This window comes from Bos mutus, chromosome 7, assembly GCF_027580195.1.
Source record: "Bos mutus isolate GX-2022 chromosome 7, NWIPB_WYAK_1.1, whole genome shotgun sequence".
NCBI classification, from domain to species: Eukaryota; Metazoa; Chordata; class Mammalia; order Artiodactyla; family Bovidae; genus Bos; species Bos mutus.
This window is the reverse complement of record NC_091623.1, coordinates 14,245,924-14,268,029: the sequence shown is the minus strand read 5'-3', so window position 1 is coordinate 14,268,029 and position 22,106 is coordinate 14,245,924. Positions and strand designations below refer to the sequence as shown.

Genomic DNA, 22,106 nt, shown 5'->3' with positions numbered 1-22,106 from the left:
CTATGATGGCTACTCCATTTCTCCTGAGGGATTCCTGCCTGCAGTAGTAGATATAATGGTCATCTGAGTTAAATTCACCCATTCCAGTCCATTTCAGTTCGCTGATTCCTAGAATGTCGACGTTCACTCTTGCCATCTCCTGTTTGACCACTTCCAATTTGCCTTAATTCATGGACCTGACATTCCAGGTTCTTACGCAATATTGCTCTTTACAGCATCAGACCTTGCTTCTATCACCAATCACATCCACAGCTGGGTATTCTTTTTGCTTTGGCTCCATCCCTTCATTCTTTCTGGAGTCATTTCTCCACCGATCTCCAGTAGCATATTGGGCACTACTGACCTGGGGAGTTCCTCTTTCAGTATCCTATCATTTTGCCTTTTCATACTCTTCATGGGGTTCTCAAGGCAAGAATACTGAAGTGGTTTGCCATTCCCTTCTCCAGTGGACCACATTCTGTCAGATCTCTCCACCATGACCCTCCCATCTTGGGTTGCCACACAGGCATGGCTTAGTTTCATTGAGTTAGACAAGGCTGTGGTCCTAGTGTGATTAGATTGACTAGTTTTCTGTGAGTATGGTTTCAGTCTGTCTGCCCTCTGATGCCCTCTTGCAACACCTACCGTCTTACTTGGGTTTCCCTTACCTTGGGCGTGGGGTATCTCTTCACAGCTGCTCCAGCAAAGTGCAGCCACTGCTCCTTACCTTGGAGGAGGGGTATCTCCTCACCACAGCCCTTCCTGACCGTGAACATTGGATAGCTCCTCTAGGTCCTCCAGCGCCCGCGCAGCCACAGCTCCATTTGTTGAATTTATGGCAACAAATGCCGCCAAATCCTGACTCTACTAGGTATGAAACTGGTAGCAAATGTACTTAGAACTCATGGAATATTCTTTGGGAGAGTAACCTGATGTCAACAACAGAATTCACTATAAGGTTTTGGGTTGAATCTATGTTCATTCTTATCTTGTAAGTATAGGAGGTTATTTTTGGCAACAATCAGATGTCTGTGTCATCAAGGAAAGGACTGCAAATACCTTTTACATATTTAGGTCATCTAAAGCAAAATCAGCTTTAAAAAGTATTCTGCCATGTTTCCAATCATCTGCATATTTTTGACACCAAATGAATTTACAAGATACTGTCACTCTGAAATTCAATCCACAGAAGCACATCCTAGAGTACAACAAGATTCCCATGGGAGTTTGGCCAAATAAACTTGTGATTTTCATCCGCATCCATGAAGCTGACTGCAGAACCTCATACTGAAAGTTTTACCTCATTCAGACATATCCAAAAATATCTCTCAAGTAAGTCAAGTCAAAAACTCCTCCTCGTCAAACTGTTCTGAGGAGTAGCCTTTTTTTTTTTTTTTTTTTCTCATAGGCAAATTAATAAATAATGAGGTAGGGCAACCCACTCCAGTCCTCTTGCCCGGAAAATCCCATGGATGGAGGAGCCTGGTGGGCTGCCATCTATGGGATCGCACAGAGTTGGAGAGGACTGAAGCGACTTAGCAGCAGCAGCAGCTATCTAAGCTGCACCATAGTGCTTCAGAGCATGAGCATTCGGCAACCTACACTCTTCTGCATTACTAAGAATTTCTTACTCTGTTTCTACTTTTTTAAGAAAACCTGTTGAAAAGTTAGTGTTTCAAGGCTTTGGCTCTGATAAAGTTGATTAATTTGGGGGTAGTACACAAACTGTCTTTCAGGATTATTGTCACAGTTTTTGAGTCTGACACATGCTAAGCCAGTTGTACAGGACTTAAGTCACGATGACTTTCTTCACATAGGCACCAAGATCAGATGTATCGCCAAGCACGACAAATACTCCATCCATGCCCAACGGACCAAATCTTCCTTTTCATCATGTCAAAGATACTAAAACCCTTTCAAGTACCAAAAGGTACTTCTCACACTCTTAATTTGTTATGCATTAGTGTACACAAAACAGTTGAAAACCAGAAACTGCATGAAATAATGTTAATCATTACATACAAATGTTTTTCTAATGGGAAAAGGCATTACTCCCAATTTGACAATGATCTGCTTCAAAATATTAGAAGAAACAGTCAGCAGTCCTATAGTATATAACATCACTTGATTGTATTTAAGCCACAGGAAAGAACATTTTGTGACAAATAATGAAATTTTACTAGACATTTCAAACATTACTTACCCTATTTTAAACTATCATTTTTAAGGACCTCAACATATTGAAATTTACATAAATTGGCAGTTAAGTACAATAAGTATATATTTTCTAAATAGAAATAATTACTAAAGCCAGGCTCTCTGCATTATTCTATATAGGATAATATGTATTTCAAAGTAATGATTCCATCTGTTGCTTCAAATGTTTCTCTAATTGGTGAAATCCCTTTAATCATTCTGAATTAAAGAGTTTTTTAAAAAGAATTTTTTAAACTCAGCTTAGTTCCAGTACAAACTGTCAATAACTGTCTTTAAAATTAATGTAGTAAAGATGTCGCTCTTTTTCTTCTACTATAGATCTAATATCTGATTGATAAACGACTGACAAAAAAACAAATAATTCAACCTCTAGTTATACTAAAATGAATTAAGATATACAAACAGTAAGTAGTACACTTCTCATAAATAAACTTTCATTTGAACTGATGTATAAACCAAACAGAACAAATAGCAGATTCCTTGTCTGTACAGCTTGCAAGCTTTTGAAAAGGTTGGGTTGAAAGTTATTTCCTTCTATTTTAATACTTCTAATTTTGAAAATGTAAATAAAATACCTTAATTTATAAACATATATCTTACTCCACCTAACTATATCATTTTGTAATTGCAAGTACATTTTAATAAAGAAGAAAACAGGTCATAATTTTAAATATTCAAAGAAAAATATATTATTTTCTTTCTCTAAAATCAGTATTTCCCCAAATTCATTTCAATAAGCCTGTCTCATGAGCTAAAACGTCTGACGCCATTTTTCAAAACTTCTCATTCATGTAATTATCTTAATACAACTTAGTTTTAAAACACTAAAAATGAAATATACTTTACAATAATTATTTTTCACAATTCATGAATGTAAAGCATTTAATGACTAACTTTGAAGCATTTTTCCAAGTACTTTTCAAACTTTTGTTTCTGAGGTGTTTTGGGAATAATATGCTAGTTACTTAAATAATTTCTCCATAAGTACTCTCTGACATTTTACCACTTATAACATTATGGAAAGATTTACTTACTGAAACATCTTTCAAGTTTTTCTCAAAGGAGAAGTAATGAGACTCTTTAGAAAAATTAAACTTGTATGTGTCAGTTGGTCCTGCTCCTGACACCAATGCTTTTCTCAGTTCATCAACATATTTCTCTTTTTCCATTGCCATGTCATCAGCTTCTTGGGAAATGTCTGATTCACAAACTGTGAGAAAGAGTAATAAAAAGTCTGATTTGAAAATAAACTTCTAAACATAAGAAAAGATATATTTACCTGTTGCTAATTTATTATTAAGCAACAGAAATTTAAACAAAAAAAAAATCAATGCCCACACCATACATTTTTAAGTCAAATTATACCTCTTAACTGAACTAGCAATTTTTGATAAATACATTTACTCTCAAATCTCATTAGACTCCTTGCATTCTTTCTCTGTCCTCAGATGAAATACATAGATTATAAATTACCACAGAAACAACCATCTTGTGTACCTGCTCCAAGGTCATAGCAGAAGAAAGCATTTTCTATAATGATTAATAAACTCAGTATTTTAAAACATCCTTCTTCCTTGACTCAATTATTAAAGAGATTAAATAGTCTATAGTCTATTTCTCACTCACATCCGTTCACTTCAGTTCAGTCGCTCAGTCGTGTCCGACTCTTTGCGACCCCATGAATCGCAGCATGCCAGGCCTCCCTGTCCATCACCAACTCCCGGAGTTCACTGAGACTCACGTCCATCGAGTCAGAGATGCCATCCAGCCATCTCATCCTCTGTCGTCCCCTTCTCCTCCTGCCCTCAATCCCTCCCAGCATCAGAGTCTTTTCCAATGAGTCAAGTCTTCGCGTGAGGTGGCCAAAGTACTGGAGTTTCAGCTTCAGCATCATTCCTTCCAAAGAAATCCCAGGGCTGATCTCCTTCAGAATGGACTGGTTGGATCTCCTTGCAGTCCAAGGGACTCTCAAGAGTCTTCTCTAACACCACAGTTCAAAAGCATCCATTCTTCAGTGCTCAGCTTTCTTCACAGTCCAACTCTCACATCCATACATGACCACAGGAAAAACCAAAGCCTTGACTAGACAGACCTTTGTTGGCAAAGTAATGTCTCTGCTTTTGAATACAGGTAGAGTCAAAGTAAAGTAAAAATGGAGTTCATTCTCATCTCATTATGTCCCAACAATAAAAACAGTAGATGAAGAGAGTCTTACCACTTAGAGGAAAGAAAGGGAAGGGAATTAATATTTATTGACTCCTCTATGGCATACATTATATTACATATCTGGCTATCAATTATCTCATTTAGGTATATTTAAAGCTGATGTTTTACTCATCCATAGTGATTTTTACTTCAACGATTATATGTCCAAATTTCAGATCATTTTTTCTTTTTCATAAAATCCTGTTCTGGCCTTCTTTTCAATATTTGAACATATATTGGACTGCAAGGAGATCCAACCAGTCCATTCTAAAGGAGATCAGCCCTAGGATTTCTTTGGAAGGAATGATGCTGAAGCTGAAACTCCAGTACTTTGGCCACCTCACGCGAAGACTTGACTCATTGGGAAAGACTCTGATGCTGGGAGGGATTGGGGGCAGGAGGAGAAGGGGATGACAGAGGATGAGATGGCTGGATGGCATCACTGACTCGATGGACGTGAGTTTCAGTGAACTCCGGGAGTTGGTGATGGACAGGGAGGCCTGACGTGCTGCGATTCATGGGGTCGCAAAGAGTCGGACACAACTCAGCAACCGATCTGATCTGATCTGATATATATATGACATTTTACATTTCATTCAGATCAGTTTCTATGCATGGTTCCTAAAGTATTAATTCCGTTTCTTCTAGCTGCTGATACATTCTCATTCTCCTTTTTTTTTTAGCTTCTGTGCTTTGTGAAGTCTGAACATGGCTCTCCTAAGCCAAAGTATCAAGTGATCTGGCAAACAGAGGTAGCCATAAACAAAGGTTGCTGGTTGGTCTTTCCTGGAGTCCTTACAGGTTTCACCAGTTCTGCATCAGTTTTGGAAGTTAATTTCTTCACTCAGTTTTTACACTTGTGGCAAATTTTAGAGAGTTCAAATTTAAGCCCACCACCCCTCACACATACATAACACAGACAGGATTCTGATTTCTGCTAGGACTTTTAATTTACTCATTACAATTAAATGAGCTAATGAGCCCTTATTGACTACTCTGAGTCTATGCTACATCTCTAAGCCAGGGTAGTTTTTTGTTTGTTATTTGTTGCTTAAAGATTTTATTAATAGGATCAATTCCAGGTTACTTTATCTTTACAGTTCAGCTCCAATTCCTAAAAGGCCTGCAGTCTCAACAAGCCCTTCCTCTCAGGTATTACAACCACAGTCATTAGATGCGTATCTATTCAGAAGTCCATGAGCTTAGTTCTTTAGCTCTCATTAACTCTTTTGGTTTTCAGATATGTCTTCACACTTGACACCTGGGGATTCTCTTTCTAAAGACTGTGATGTGTCTGTTTATTGCCTTTTAAAATTACAATATTTAATCTAATATTTATTTGGAATGTATGCGTGGTTGGGTTCCCATGTCAACTCGAGATCACAATGATGAAAGTCCCATATAGTTCTACAGTGTTTTTTTTTTTTTAAGGTTACATTTATCTATTTTGGGGCTTCCCTGGTGGCTCAGCTGGTAAAGAATCCACCTGCAATGCAGGAGACCTGGGTTCGATCACTGGGTTGGGAAGATCCCCCGGAGAAGGGAAAGGCTATCCACTCCAGTAGTCTGGCCTGGAGAATTCCATGGACTGAAGAGTCCACGGGGCTGAAACAGTCAGACACGACTGAGCAACTTTTACTTTATCTATTTTATTCCTTACAACAATGAAAGACAGATATTCTCATTTTACAAATGATAAAAGTAAAACTCAAGAGAGATCAGGTAATGGTCAAGGACCATGAAGAAGGTAAGTGATAAAACTGGGATTCATACTTATATCTCTCTGGTTGTTCTGGTTTGAGGTGAAACAGATATGGGACATTAGATAAACTATTTACTCCCATAATATTAAAAATTAACACATTAGTATGAAATAGTATAAAAACAATAAAATCTTGATTAAAGAATCCTTTAAAATATAGCAGCTTTCCATAACTTTGGTCCATGTGCCATCAACTGTCTAGAAGCCCCATGATGGGCAATGAGGAAGAGAGTCTGGGAATGCATCCATGTATCTTTTATAATGAGTTTTTGATAAGTTCTGATATTGAAATCTAAGTTTAAATGCAGTCTCTGAAAAAAGGTAAGAATAAAAATATTCTTGTGGAATTTTACAGCTTCTAAATACTTCGACATATTTTTTTCTCCCTCTAAAGCATTGCACATTTAAGATCACCAATATCAAATCTATTGATTTTTCAAATACTCTTTTAGCTCTTCTGAAAAAACATATAAGAAGACAAATGCTTTTTATCTGAGGAATAATTTCATATTTTCTGTTTGGATTGCTTTGAAAAGTATAAGTACCTACAGAAAGATATTATTGATATTTCACAGAGAAATAGAAAATAATCTATAGAAACTATCTTGACTGTAACTATAGAAAAACTTAAGAAAACACAAACACACACACAAAAAGATAAAATGAACATATTTAGAAAACAAAAAGAGACTCAACAGACTTCAAAAACAGATTTATAGTTACCAAACAGGAAAGGTGGGGAATGGGAGAGGGATAAAATAGGAGTTTGAGATTAACATATACATACTGCTGCTGCTCCTAAGTCACTTCAGTCGTGTTCGACTCTCTGTGACCCCAAAGACAGCAGCCCACCAGGCTCCCCTGACCCTGGGATCCTCCAGGCAAGAACACTGGAGTGGGTTGCCATTTCCTTCTCCAATGCATGAAAGTGAAAAGTGAAAGTGAAGTCACTCAGTCGTGTCCGACTCTTAGCGACCCCATGGACTGCAGCCTACCAGGCTCCTCCATCCATGGGATTTTCCAGGCAAGAGTACTGGAGTGAGGTGTCATTGCCTTCTCTGACATATACACACTACTACATATAAAATAGCTAACCAACCAACAAGGCTCTACTGTATAATACTTGGAACTCTACTCAATATCCTGTAATAACCTACATGGGAAAAGAATCTGAAAAAAAAATGTATATATGTATATGCATAACAATCACTTTTCTGTATAACTGAAACTAATATAACACTGCAAATCAACTATATTCCAATATAAAACAAAAATTAAATTAAAATATAATAAAGTATGTCTACTGATACACCATCTAATAAAAAGTACTTTAAATTTCATTACAATCAAAAGATAGTTTCCTGAAAACATTTAATGGAATATATTGATTCAGTCCATTTATTGAACCCGCCTGCATTGTAGGAGACGCAGGAGACAAAGGTTCAATCCCTCGGTTGGGACGATTTCCTGGAGAAAGAAATGGCAACCCACTCCAGTGTTCTTGCCTGGAAAATCCCAGGGTTAGAGGCGCCTGGCAGGCTACAATTCATAGGGTCACAAAGAGTGGGATACAACTTAGCAAGTAAACAAGTAAATTCTGAAACTGCTTAATGAGCATCTATTATGTGCCAGGCACTATTCTAGGCACCAGGGATAACAACCATTAGACAGAGAAAAATGCCAGCCTTATGGAGCCTTGATTCAAGTGCTGACATCTTAGATATCTTTTCAGATATCCTTTTAGATACTATCTTAGCTACGCCCATATGTTACTCCATCTATGAATCCTGCATTGGTTAGTGTTATGAAATATTTCCTGAGAAGAAGAAAACATATGAAAGAAAATTATTTATATCTGCACGTCTCCTTTAAAAAACATGTTTTTAAAACAAGGTACCAGTTTAAGAAAAAAAATTTACTTGAACATTTCCTGTAATAGTCCATGTGAAATTCTGACTGCCTATTTAGAACTTCAATCCTAGAAAAACAATTGGGTCACCAGTTTTGAATTTTGTGTTGGAGGAAGCACAGCTGTAAGCACTCAATGCTCCTTTTAAAAACTTCAGCGACTGGGGATAAAAGCCATGGAAATAATAAAATTCAGTAAGGATACAGATGAACGACGTAATATGGCAAGAAAGTGAGCAGGCCAACAAAAAATAAGGAATTGTTTTCAGGCAGGTAGGATAAAAGAAAGAATCACTTCAACAATATCTGTACGTAGGTGAAGATGAAAATAAGGAAAGAGGGTTCTTTACTTTGGATTCTAATGTAGAATGAACTGAAGGACTATATATTCTAAGTTTGTGTCAGAGCTGAGAAGATACAGACTTAATAAGTCATCACATCATGGACCCACTTCACTACTCTTCATTCATTAAAAATCCTTTTTATACTGAGCTCTGTAACATAATTTCCATAGAGGTCACCAAATATATCAGTGTTTATAACAAATATAAGCAGATATAATTATTTGATAATAAAGTCATTAATAAAGTTTAGTTCATTCTTCAGTGAATTTTACTCCAAGATGAGTGATATAAGTTTTTTACTGCTGACTAATTCTTATGAAAGTCAAATAACAGTTATCGATCATTAACCCACTTTGTGATTTAACCCTGTGATATAAACTTCTATAATGTTCAAGTGATGATAGACCACATGATAATTAGACCCCAAACATTCATTAGATAAAACATTGCTAATGGAAAAGAAATCACGGAGTTTAGTGTGTGGGAGATTAAAAGAAACCCCACATCCTTTTAATTTCACTCAAATGAAAAGAGAAAAAAAAATTACCCAAATTGAAGGTTGCAGAAATCAAAAAATTGTACAAAAAACAGGATGAGGTATAGGAAGGAAATTCATTTTCATGTTTCAATTATTTAATTGTTTCAATGTTCTTAATCATCTTATTGTCTATCTGTAAAGTGCCAAACCAAATTACATTTATGTGTAAGCTTTAACTAAACATGGAAACAATGTTATGCTACTTAGTTACATATTTTATAATTAAAATTCACTCAAGAAAATAAAAGTGAACAATAAAGGGTATTAAACATTTGAGAAACTGAAAACTTCAACATCTTTGTAAACAAATGGCCATCTTCCAGTGCATTGTAAAATTTTCTGTTTGAAAGCTTGTTCAGTACAGGAAGCCAAAATCTTAACAATCTATTTGCCATGAAGTGATGGGACCAGATGCCATGATCTTATTTTCTGAATGTTGAGTTGTTTTTTTTTAATGTCTATTAGCAGAGTTATAAGAAAATATTGTTCAATAAAATCCAAATAGATAATATAGTTGTCAAGGTGACAATTGTTTAAAAGCTTTAAAAAGAGAGAAAACAATGTTTCCACAGACACAGGGTAACCTTGAAAAAAGATTTTTCTTCCTGAAAGTGTTTTGTTCAGCTGGAGGGAAAAGAAATAAAAGGAAACATGAAAGCCAGTGAAAGAAAAACATGAGCATGGAAGACCATCATTAATCTTCAATTCAAATTGTATAAAAGGCATTAATAGCAATTCTATTCAGAGATTCGGGGTGAATAAGTGAGCTAATTGCACAATGATTCTGCATGGGGATGACCCTAGAAATACAGGTTGCCACTGCCAAGTCGCTTCAGTTGTGTCTGACTGTGCAACCCCAGAGACAGCAGCCCACCAGGCTCCCCCGTCCCCGGGATTCTCTAGGCAAGAACACTGGAGTGGGTTGCCATTGCCTTCTCCGAATGTTGAGTTTTAAGCCAACTTTTTCACTCTCCTCTTTTACTTTCATCAAGAGACTCTTTACTCTTTGGTTCTTCTTGCTTTCTGCCATAACAGTGGTGTCATCTGCATATCTGAGGTTATTGGTATTTCTCCCATCAATCTTGATTCCAGCTTGTGCTTCATCCAGCCCAGCAAGTTAGCATGATGTACTCTGCATATAAGTTAAATAAGCAGGGTGACAATATACAGCCTTGACGTAACCTTTCCCAATTTGGAACCAGTCTATTGTTCCATGTCCAGTTCTAACTGTTGCTTCTTGACCTGTACACAGATTACTCAGGAAGCAGATAGTTCAGTTCAGTTCAGTTGCCCAGTCGTGTCCAACTCTTTACGACCCCATGAAACGCAGCACGCCAGGCCTCCCTGTCCATCACCAACTCCCAGAGTTCAACCAGACTCATGTCCATCAAGTCAGTGATGCCATCCAGCCAACTCATCCTCTGTCGTCCCCTTCTCCTCCTGCCCTCAATCCCTCCCAGCATCAGAGTCTTTTCCAATGAGTCAACTCTTCACATGAGGTGGCCAAAGTACTGGAATTTCAGCTTTAGCATCATTCCTTCCAAAGAAATCCCAGGGCTGATCTCCTTCAGAATGGACTGGTTGGATCTCCTTACAGTCCAAGGGACTCTCAAGAGTCTTCTCCAACACCACAGTTCCAAAGCATCAATTCTTCGGCGCTCAGCCTTCTTCACAGTCCAACTCTCACATCCATACATGACCACATAGCCTTGACTAGACGAACCTTTGCTGGCAAAGTAATGTCTCTGCTTTTGAATATGCTCTCTAGGTTGGTCGTAACTTTCCTTCCAAGGAGTAAGCGTCTTTTAATTTCATGGCTGCAGTCACCATCTGCAGTGATTTTGGAGCCCAAAAATAAAGTCTCTCACTGTTTCCACTGTTTCCCCATCTATTTGCCATGAAGTGATGGGACCAGATGTCATGATCTTTGTTTTCTGAATGTTGAGCTTTAAGCCAACTTCTTCACTCTCCACTTTCACTTTCATCAAGAGGCTTTTTTAGTTTCTCTTTACTTTCTGCCATAAGGGTGGTGTCATCTGCATATCTGAGGTTATTGATATTTCTTCCGGCAATCTGGATTCCAGCTTGTGCTTCTTCCAGTCCAGCGTTTCTCATGATGTACTCTGCATATCAGTTAAATAAGCAGGGTGACAATATACAGCCTTGACCTACTCCTTTTCCTATTTGGAACCAGTCTACTGTTCCATGTCCAATTCTAACTGTTGCTTCCTGACCTGCATACAGATTTCTCAAAAGGCAGATCAGGTGGTCTGGTATTCCCATCTCTTGAAGAATTTTCCAGTTTATTGTGATCCACACAGTCAAAGGCTTTGGCATAGTCAATAAAGCAGAAATAGATGTTTTTCTGGAACTCTCTTGCTTTTTCCATGATCCAGCGGATGTTGGCAATTTGATCTCTGGTTCCTCTGCCTTTTCTAAAACCAGCGTGAACATCAGGAAGTTCATGGTTCACATATTCCTGATGCCTGGCTTGGAGAATTTTGAGCATTACTTTACTAGCGTGTGAGATGAGTGCAATCGTGCTGTAGTTTGAGCATTCTTTGGCATTGCCTTTCTTTGGGATTGGAATGAAAACTGACCTTTTCCAGTCCTGTGGCCACTGCTGAGTTTTCCAAAGTTGCAGGCGTATTGAGTGCAGCACTTTCGTGCACTGCTATTCTCATCTCTTTAAGAATTTCCCACAGTTTGTTGTGATCCACATAGTCAAAGGCTTTGGTGTGGAAAATAAAACAGAAGTACATGTTTTTCTGAAAATCTCTTGCTTTTCCAATGATCCAACCGATGTTGGCAATTTGATCTGTGGCTCCTCTGCCTTCTCAAAATTCAGCTTGATCATCTGGAAGTTCACGGTTCATGTAGTATTGAAGCCTGGCTTGAAGAATTTTGAGCATTACTTTGCTAGCGTGTGAGATGAGTACAATTGAGAAGTAGTTTGAACATCCTTTGGCATTGTCTGTCTTTGGAATTGGAATGAAAACTGACTTTTTCCAGTCCTGTGGCCACTGCTGAGTTTTCCAAATTTGCTGGCATATTGAGTGCAGCACTTTCACAGCATCATCTTTTAGGATTTGAAATAACTCAACTGGTATTCCATCACTTTCACTAGTTTTGCTCATAGTAATGCTTCCTAAGGCCCACTTGACTTCACATTCTAGGATGTCTGGCTCTAGGTGAGTTATCACACCATCGTGGCTATCTGGGTCATGAAGATCTTTTGTGTATAGTTCTTCTTAATATCTTCTGCTTCTGTTAGGTTCATACCATTTCTGTCCTTTACTGTGCCCATCTTTGCACAAAATGTTCCCTTGGTATCTCTAATTTTCTTAAAGAGATCTCTAGTCTTTCCCATTCTGTTGTCTTCCTCTATTTCTTTGCACTGATCACTGAAGAAGGCTTTCTTATCTCTCCTTGCTATTCTTTGGAACTCTGCATTCAAATAGGTATATCTTTCCTTTTCTCCTTTTGCTTTCACTTCTCTTCTTTTCACAGCTATTTGTAAGGCCTCCTCAGACAACCCTTTTGCCTTTGTGCATTTCTTCTTCTTGGGGATGGTCTTGATCACTGCCTCCTGTACAATGTCATGAACCTCCATCCATATTTCTTCAGGTTCTCTATCAGATCTAATCCCTTGAATCTATATGTCATTTCCACTGTACAGTCAAAAGGGATTTGATTTAGGTCATACCTGAATGGTCTAATGGTTTTCCCCACTTTCTTAAGTGGGGAAATTTAAGTCTAAATCTGGCAATAAGGAGTTCATGATCTGAGGCACAGTCAGCTCCCAGTCTTGTTTTTCCTGACTGTATAGAGCTTCTCCATCTTTGGCTGCAAAGAACATAAACAAGCTGATTTTGGTATTGACCGTCTGGTGATGTCCATGTGTAGAGTCTTCTCTTGTATTGTTGGAAGAGGATGTTTGATATGACCAGTGTGTTCTCTTGGCAAAACTCTGTTAGCCTTTGTCCTGCTTCATTCTGTACTCCAAGGCCAACTTTGCCTGTTACTCCAGGTATCTCTTGACTTCCTACTTTTGCATGCCAGCCCCCTATAAAGAAAAGGATATCTTTTTCAGATGTTAGTTCTAGAAGGTCTTGTAGGTCTTCATAGAACTGTTCAACTTCAGCTTCTTCAGCTTTACTGGTTGAGAATAGACTTGGATTACTGTGTTACTGAATGGTTTGCCTTGGAAACAAACAGATCATTCTTTCATTTTTGAGATTGCACCCAAGTACTGCATTTCAGACTCTTTTATTGACTATGAGGGCTACTCCATTTCTTCTAAGGGATTCCGGCCCACAGTAGTAGGTATAATGGTCATCTGAGTTAAATTCACCCGTTCAATTTTATTTCACTGATTCCTAAAATGTCAACGTTCACTCTTGCCATTTCCTGTTTGACCACTTGTAATTTACTTTCTTAGACCTAACATTCCAGGTTTCTATGCAATATTGTTCTTTACAGCATCATACTTTACTTCCATCACCAGTCACATCCACGACTGGGTGTTGTTTTTGCTTTGGCTCCATCCCTTCATTATTTCTGGAGTTTTTTCTCCATTCTTCTCCAGTAGCATATTGGGCACCTATCGACCTGGGGAGTTCATCTTTTGGTGTCATATCTTTTTGCTTTTGTTCATGGGATTCTCAAAGCAAGAATGCTGAAGTGGTTTGCCATTCCCTTTTCCAGAGCACCACGTTTTGTCAGAACTCTCCACCATGCCCTGTCTGTCTTGGATGTTCCTAAATGGCATGGCTCATAGTTTCAATGAGTTAGACAAGACTGTGGTTTATGTGATCAGTTTTATCAGTTTTCTGTGGTTGTGGCTTCCATTCTGTCTGCCCTTCCTCTGAAAGATAAGGATAAGAGGCTTATGGAATCTTCCTGATGGGAGAGACTGACTGTGGGGAAAACTGGGTCTTGCTTTAATGGGTGAGGCCAAGATCAGTAAATATTTAATCCAGTTATTACCAAAGACAAAAAAATCAAAAGTCTATTTCATAAAATAATAGCCAAAAACCCACATAGGGGTTTGAAACATGGTTTACAAAATTTTACATTATCATTAACAGTTCTCTTTCATTTTGTTACAAATGTAGTATATGTTCACTGGAAATAATTCAAACAATAATATGAAATAAAAAGAAAACAACCACCACTTCACTTTCCTAAGCTTTGGCCTAGCCAATTCACCTTCCTGTTCCTTTCAGTATTTCCTTGGCGTGCTAAGAAATGATACATATAAAAAATACTATTTTATATGTTTTATATAGAGAAATAATTTTAATTTTATTTTATTTTTAAACTTTACATAATTGTATTAGTTTTGCCAAATATCAAAATGAATCCGCCACAGGTATACATGTGTTCCCCATCCTGAACCCTCCTCCTCCTCCTCCCTCCCCCCTCCCCATACCATCCCTCTGGGTTGTCCCAGTGCTCTAGCCCCAAGCATCCAGTATCGTGCATCGAACCTGGACTGGCATCTCGTTTCATACATGATATTTTACATGTTTCAATGCCATTCTCCCAAATCTTCCCACCCTCTCCCTCTCCCATAGAGTCCATAAGACTGTTCTATACATCAGTGTCTCTTTTGCTGTCTCGTACACAAGGTTATTGTTACCATCTTTCTAAATTCCATATATATGCGTTAGTATACTGTATTGGTGTTTTTCCTTCTGGCTTACTTCACTCTGTATAATAGGCTCCAGTTTCATCCACCTCATTAGAACTGATTCAAATGTATTCTTTTTAATGGCTGAGTAATACTCCATTGTATATATGTACCATAGCTTTCTTATACATTCATCTGCTGATGGACGTCTAGGTTGCTTCCATGTCCTGGCTATTATAAACAGTGCTGCGATGAACATTGGGGTACACGTGTCTCTTTCCCTTCTGGTTTCCTCAGTGTGTATGCCCAGCAGTGGGATTGCTGGATCATAAGGCAGTTCTATTTCCAGTTTTTTAAGGAATCTCCACACTGTTCTCCAGAAATAATTTTTAAAACTCTGATCAAGTACTATGACTCAAAAGGGTATTTTTCCTCATTTCTATTAATGTCACTTATAGAAAACAGCATTAATATTACAAATCTACATGTAAATTTGACAGCAATAACAAGTAAATGTTAATTTTAACCAATATCAATTAAATATTTAATTTGAAGTATCACTAAGGACTGAAATATAGCATATTACATTAATTTTTCTTAAAAAATTCACTTTTTATATTACCTGTCCCAGTCCATGCTGACTGCCCATCAGTAAGTGTAATAACAAAACCAGATCCTAGTGTTTTCTCCCAAGCAACTTGTAGAAAATGAATTATATCAGGTTCGGAAGCAAGACAGATTCTGCTTACTTTTCTTTCCATTTCTGATCACCTGTCATAAAAGAAAAAAATAAATATTTTTACGTGAAACTGTGACTATCAAATAGTGACTTTTCTGTATTGGTCTCTTGAGTTATACAAAGCACTAAGGAAATAAGTTAAACAAAAAGTTGTTTAATAGCCAACCATAAACTCAGTAAATCACAGTTCTATTCAGTATTGATTCACAATTTTAACCAATAAGAAAAGCAGAGACTCATAAATGACAAATGATTTGCCCAAGTTGTATAGCTGAATAAAAGTTACTATCTTCAACATTTTAAAAACTTAATATCTAAGTATTTATATCAAGGCAGAAGTACATATCTAAAATCCAACTTAGAAGCTTTTCAACTGAACAAATCCATATAAGCAGTACCTAGATCAAGAAGCAGCACACGACGACCCCAGAACTCATTCTTACAACACCCCCCTTCCAGTCACTACATCCCCCAAAACCACTTTCTTAACTGAGATTTGCGTTTTATTTTTGCACTTTCACATAAATGTAATACAGCATTTTATTTGTGTCTGGCTTCTTTTGTTCAGCATTATGTTTAAGAAATCCATCCATATGGTTTCTTAGAGTTGTAGATCATGCACACAATTGTACAATATTCAATAATATGGTACAATTATTTATCCACTTATCCACTAGTGACAGGCATTTGAGTACATTCCAGGTTTTGACTATCACAAAGAGTGCTGCCATAGACATGCTAGCAAATATCTAAGTTTTTCTGTTGGGTATATACCTATGAGTATATGCGTGTAATTTGTAGATCAGAGGATAAGCATATGCTCAGTTTTAGTACCACACAGCCAAAAATTGTCTAAAAGGTTTGAAACAATTTACACACTTGGTATATGAGAGTTCTGATCACTCCATATTCTTAGAAACATTTCCCATCTTTATAATTTTAGCCATTTTGGTGGGTATGTAATACTACATTATGGTTATTCACATTTCCCTAATTACTAAAGATGGTGAATTCTTTCATATCTTGATTGCACTTTGAACATCCTGCTTTGGGGAATATCTGTTAAATCTTGCCAATGCTTTTATTAAGTTGTATTCTTCATATTGACGTTCTTACTGAAATCCTCTGCCACCCTCTTCTTTTGCCTTCAGTCTTTCCCAGCATCAGTGTCTTTTCCAATGAGTCAGTTCTTTACATCAGGTGGTCAAAGTATTGGAGCTTCAGTTTCAGCATCAGTCCTTACAATGAATATTCAGGTTTGATTTCCTTTACAATTGACTGGTTTGATCTCCTTGCAGTCCAGGGGACTCTGAAGAGTCTTCTCCAGCACCACAGTTCGAAAGCATCAATTCTTTGGCACTCAGCCTTCTGTATGGTCCAACTCTTACATTATATATGACTACTAGAAAGACCATAGCTTTGACTATATGGGCCATATGGATGTTATTCTATGTTTATCTAAAAGTTTTATAACTGTATGTATCATATTTAGATCCACAATTCATCTGGAACTGAATTTTGTACTTCAATTGTCAAGAAGAGATCAAACTAGATTTTTTCCATGTGGATATATAATTGACCCAGTACTATGTATTAAAGACTGTCCTTTCTTATTGCAATGCTAGGTTACCTTACTCATAAATCATGTGACTGAATACGTGTACAAGGTTCAATTTTTGTTTTGTTTGTTCTTTACAGGTGTGCAATTTCATATTATATACTTGGCTTGTCAAGGTTCACTGAATAGTGATTCTGTTACTATGAGCCAACACATTTATAATCTCTCTGTGGCTTTGCCATTTAAAAGTTTGATAAACCTCTAAGTATTAAAATCACTTATGTAAAATGTTGAGCAGAACAAGCTGAAGCATTGGACTTCTGTGGCTTGCCATTAGAAACAAACTTCTCAGACATCAATTGCTATTATTAGGTGGGTGTATTGCTCGTACCTCCATTTAAGTCATAAGAGTACCAACAGAGTCCTTTGCAAAACCTTAAGCTATAGAAGGGCTTTCCTGGTAGCTCAGCTGGTAAAGAATCCACCTGCAATGCAGGAGACCCTGGTTCAATTCCTACATTGGAGAGATCCCCTGGAGAAGAGATAGGCTACTCACTCCAGTATTCTTGGGCTTCCCTAGTGGCTCAGGCAGTAAAGAATTTGCCTGCAATGTGGGAGACCTGGATTCAGTTCCTAGATTGGGAAGATCCCCTGGAGGAGGACATGGCAATCCACTCTAGTTTTCCTGCCTGGAGAATCCCCATGAACAGAGGCACTGAACAGGCTCCCCACGTGTCCATGGGGTCACAAAAGAGTCGGACATGACTGCGCAACGAAGCACAGCACAGCACAACAAGCTACAGAAGCTAACAAACAAAACTAAAGAAATACCATAGAAATTACAAATATGCCAAGAAAAACATAAAAAGTCAAAACTAGGAACAATGCACACACTTCAAAGATGAAAAACTAGAGAGAATTATTCTTTAGTCACATAGCATGAATCTCTTACCAGATGATCCTAAAAAAGGTAAAAGAATACTCCAATCTTTTATTTGGGGGAAGAGTATAAAATTGCCTCAAATTATTATGACCAATTTAAATAATATGATATTCCAAAGGTAATATTAATTGCTATTTCATTAATAACTGATAAGTTTTCATCAAAGCTAAACTGTTAAGCTATTTTAATCTGCTTTCTCAATTTAAAACTATTACGTTCTCATAAATAAAGCATCATATTTTTCTCAACAAGTGAATATGAAAATAAAAACAACTCATTCTGTCAACTCTTCACAAAACTAAGCTGATTTCTCTATCTGCTGTGGGGTTGAGAGGCATGCTTAATTATAGAATGCTAGAGCTGTATATCTTACATAAAAAGTACAAGGAAGCAGAGAAATGGCCAGAATGAAAGAAAAAAAATCTAAAATTAAAAGTGTAATATACCTCTAAATTGATGAATTAGCAATAATATCTAACCTAAAGTTTACTCAGAAAATTATTCTTCTTCCCAGTGAAAAAAGTTATAAGATAACCATACTTGCAGTCACATCAATTAAGCATGCTAACATATTTTAAATATGCAAATCTGTAGATTTGACTACAATATAATCACTGAAAAAAATATAATTATGTTTAAATATTTCATTTAGTCAATAATTTTTCCTACATTGAGATCTTCTTTGCCTAGAGGTACTTAATTCTGAAATGCTTCATCCACTTGTAAATATTTTCTTTTAAATCAATAAGTCAATACACTAAACATGCAGTAAATTACCCCACATGCTCTGTAATTCCCAAATTTGAAAATGACTGGCAAATGTGTTCCTGCTTTTCTATGCCAATCACTGAAAAAGACATACTCAGAGGCTTACATAATTCTAATGGACCCAAATCCCACAATTCTGGGAGGGGAAGGCAGAAGGTAATACAAACTACTGATATAGGCTTTTTTTTTTTTCCTCTACAGAATGTACATACACACACAAAGATACACACACATTTATATAGACCATTTCTTCTTAAAATGTGCCTGAAGAACCCTGGCTATTGTTACCATTAGTGTAACTCAGAAATACCCTAAAACAGCAATTGGTATCACTGCTGTTTCTTAGCTTGTTTGAAACAAGTAACACATATCTAATTATAGAAAATAATTTAAAATTCAATATTTCAGATGCCTATCAGTAAATCCTGCTTTCCACAATAACATAAAAGGCTTTAGTCTCAATAATGTTAAAAAGACATTCAGGGGTCATGTATTAGTTTTGAGATCTTTGAATTATTTATGTTTGAGTATTTTCCAATTTTCTGATTAACTCTAGATACTTACCACAGAAAATAAACCGAATGATCAAACTAAATAAACTAAATGAAAGCAAAATAAATGATTTTATTTTAAAGATTCTGTTATTCTAGTAAACTCATATTTGAAATTTTGGATGTTACCACACTAAGGACTTGATATATTAAAAGTCTAAATTTGACAACTCAGTATCCTTTAAGTATTTTATGGCTCAATAGCCTTATAAATGTTTTCCTTATATCAACTGAGTCTTAATTTCCTTATAATATACTATTTGAACCAATTTTGAAAGCTCTTCATTCACTTACTTACTGAGGTCACCATCTCATTAAATACCAAATACAAAATTTCTAAGACTCAACCACAGAAACAGAAAAAGAGACGACTTGGAATGTCTTTTAAGATTCAGTAAGAGCGAATCAAGGATCTCTTTGCTTTCACCAGCACTTAAAGGAAATAGCCGTGGGGTTTTTTGCCCCAAGACTAATACTTGAAGAAAGCGGGAAGGACTGATTGATCAGGGCCATAAGAAAGCCTGTGTTTTGTTTTCTAAGGGCACTAAAGGTCAGACTAATATCAGCACCTCTCCCAGCCAGAGCCAAGGATCTAAGACAAGCTTGCAGGTGGAAACAGTTGGGTCCCACCCCAATTTGTACATCAGTAGCTTTATTGAGAGCTCAGAACAGTTGAGAATTGAGAAGCTTATCTTTAGTACTTTGTATCTTTGATACTTGGCTTCTCTCTTAGAAGAGAAATAAGTTGTTGGCTGGTATGCAATTGATGTGATCTAGACTCTGAACAAACACCATTCACAGTTGCTTCTGAATAAACAAGACGCTTTTTAAATTAGTTTACAAAGAATTTTGTATGCCCTTTTGGATGCTGATAAGAAGCCATGCAGAAGCCAAGTCTCTTAGGTCAGCTCAAGTTAGTGACTACACTGTATCATTGATAACACCATTTTGAACTTGGGCTTCTTTCATTTTCCTTTATAGTAAGTTACGGCTTCCTTTCAGGCTGCTTGGGCTGCAGGTGTTCAAACTTCTGCAGCTACGCCAAGGAGTTGTACTTACAGATCAGAAAAGGCTAAATGCATGTTTCTAATGAAGCAATTAACTTAAGTGCCCCCTTGTTGAGAAAAGTAGGCTGATACCTAAGTGAGTTCAGAATAAAGATTAGCACATAGCACATGCTGTTAATATTCTGTAATTAGATGCTTGATCACACTGTTTCGTTTGACCTTCCTTTAAAAAAAAAAAAAAAAAGAGGAAAAGAAAAATATATACCAAAAGTGTGGCGATAAATGTTTTAAAGTTCTATCATACTACAAACATTCAAGGACAGGACTCTATATAATTGCTAGATAAAAAGGAAAGAAAGATTTATGTAATAGTCATTGGGCTATTTCAAAAACAAACATCACATAATAATTTAAGAAGAGGACTATTTTCTTATTTGTTTAGTACTTTTTTAAAAGCACTGATTATCCATGTTTATCTTATCAGAATTCCCACACTGAGTATTTTTAATTAGTTTATTTCTACCATTTTCATTATTAATAACATATCACCTTGCTGCTTGTTGCTATCTTCTTGACCAAAGGGTAAATTAAGATCTTTTTGAAAAATGACCAAGAAATCAATTTACATATAAATGCCAAAGCAATTAAAACAAAATTAACCTTCCATAGAAGAAATGCTTTCCTGAAATAACATTTTCAAATTAAAATTTTATAAACTTTAAGGGTAAAGAATTTACAGGGTTATTAAATAACTTTCTAATCATATCGGGATTTTCTCCACTCAGTTAATTTTGAAATCAAGGAAGGTGACCATCTGTCCAAGATTCCCTGAGATTTTCCCAGTTTTAACACTGAAAGTCCAACGTCCTAGAAAATCTCTCAACAATCCCAGGCAAACAAAGATGGCTGATTACCCTAAGTAAGAGTAAAATTTAATTAATACTGTTAGTATAATCTTGATCAAAAATTTGTAATATACAGCTTACTTACAAGGAAGACATTAAATAAACAATCTGATGCTTTAGGAATATAGCACTAAAACTATAAAATAAGTCTACAATCTAAGGCATCTTTGCCATGAATATAGACTTTTCTCAATTATCCCTTATGAGCCTGGAATGCCAGCTGCTAGCATTCCAGATTATCATATTACTGCTCATTTCCTCTGCTTATCTTTTGCAAACACCATTAATAATCATTAGTTTCAGTGATTTCTTCAAATTCTACTTCCTCTGCTTTCCTTTCTCTTATCCAATGGAGTACTAAAAAACAATAAAATGGCCTAAATAAATTCTCCACATATAATCTAAGGCCTAGATCCAAAATGCCCATAAAATTGGACTCAAAGTACCAAGACTATGACTTTTTTTATATTCATCAATGGATACTCTTGATTACCAGTAACCTTGGTGGAAAGAACAAGAGCATACTTAACACTGTGGAAACTTTCTAAATGTTCACAAGAATACTTCAGTTCTAATGGCAGAGTTCATATGAGAATGACACAACAGAAATGAAGAGATAAGACAGTTTGTGAAATATAATATTATCTTAAGCAACAGTGAAAGTGAAGTCACTCAGTTGTGTCCGACTCTTTGAGACCCCGTGGACTGTAGCCCACCAGGCTCCTCCATCCATGGGACTCTCCAGGCAAGAATACTGGAGTGGGTTGCCATTTCCTTCTCCAACAGTTCTTTCTCACTAAAAATTTAGCAATTATGACCTCTTAGAGCTCAAAATTTTGACACCTTGATCATATTTAAATTCTAGAAAGAGTGAAGAGACTCCTATTTGCAATACCATCCATTAAGGAGGGGAGTGAAAAAGTTGGCTTAAAGCTCAACATTCAGAAAACTAAGATAATGGCATCTGGTCCCACTACTTCATGGCAAATAGATAGGGAAACAGTGGCTGACTTTATCTTTGGGGGCTCCAAAATCACTGCAGATAGT

The 22,106-nt window shown here is 36.7% G+C and overlaps 1 protein-coding gene across 6 annotated transcripts in view; it reads right to left on the bottom strand.

Annotated features, from left to right (window-relative positions):
- XRCC4 (X-ray repair cross complementing 4) overlaps positions 1–22,106 on the bottom strand; it is a 323,318-nt gene that overhangs the window by 276,795 nt on the left and 24,417 nt on the right. For all 6 annotated transcript variants that reach the window (XM_070373088.1, XM_070373089.1, XM_005903757.3 and 3 more), the window contains exons 2-3: positions 15,211–15,359; positions 3,231–3,406 (exon numbers count right to left, since the gene is read on the bottom strand). In XM_070373088.1, coding sequence (XP_070229189.1) covers positions 3,231–3,406; positions 15,211–15,349 — 315 coding nt within the window. In that variant the 5' untranslated portion in view covers positions 15,350–15,359. The remainder of the gene's footprint in view (positions 1–3,230; positions 3,407–15,210; positions 15,360–22,106) is intronic.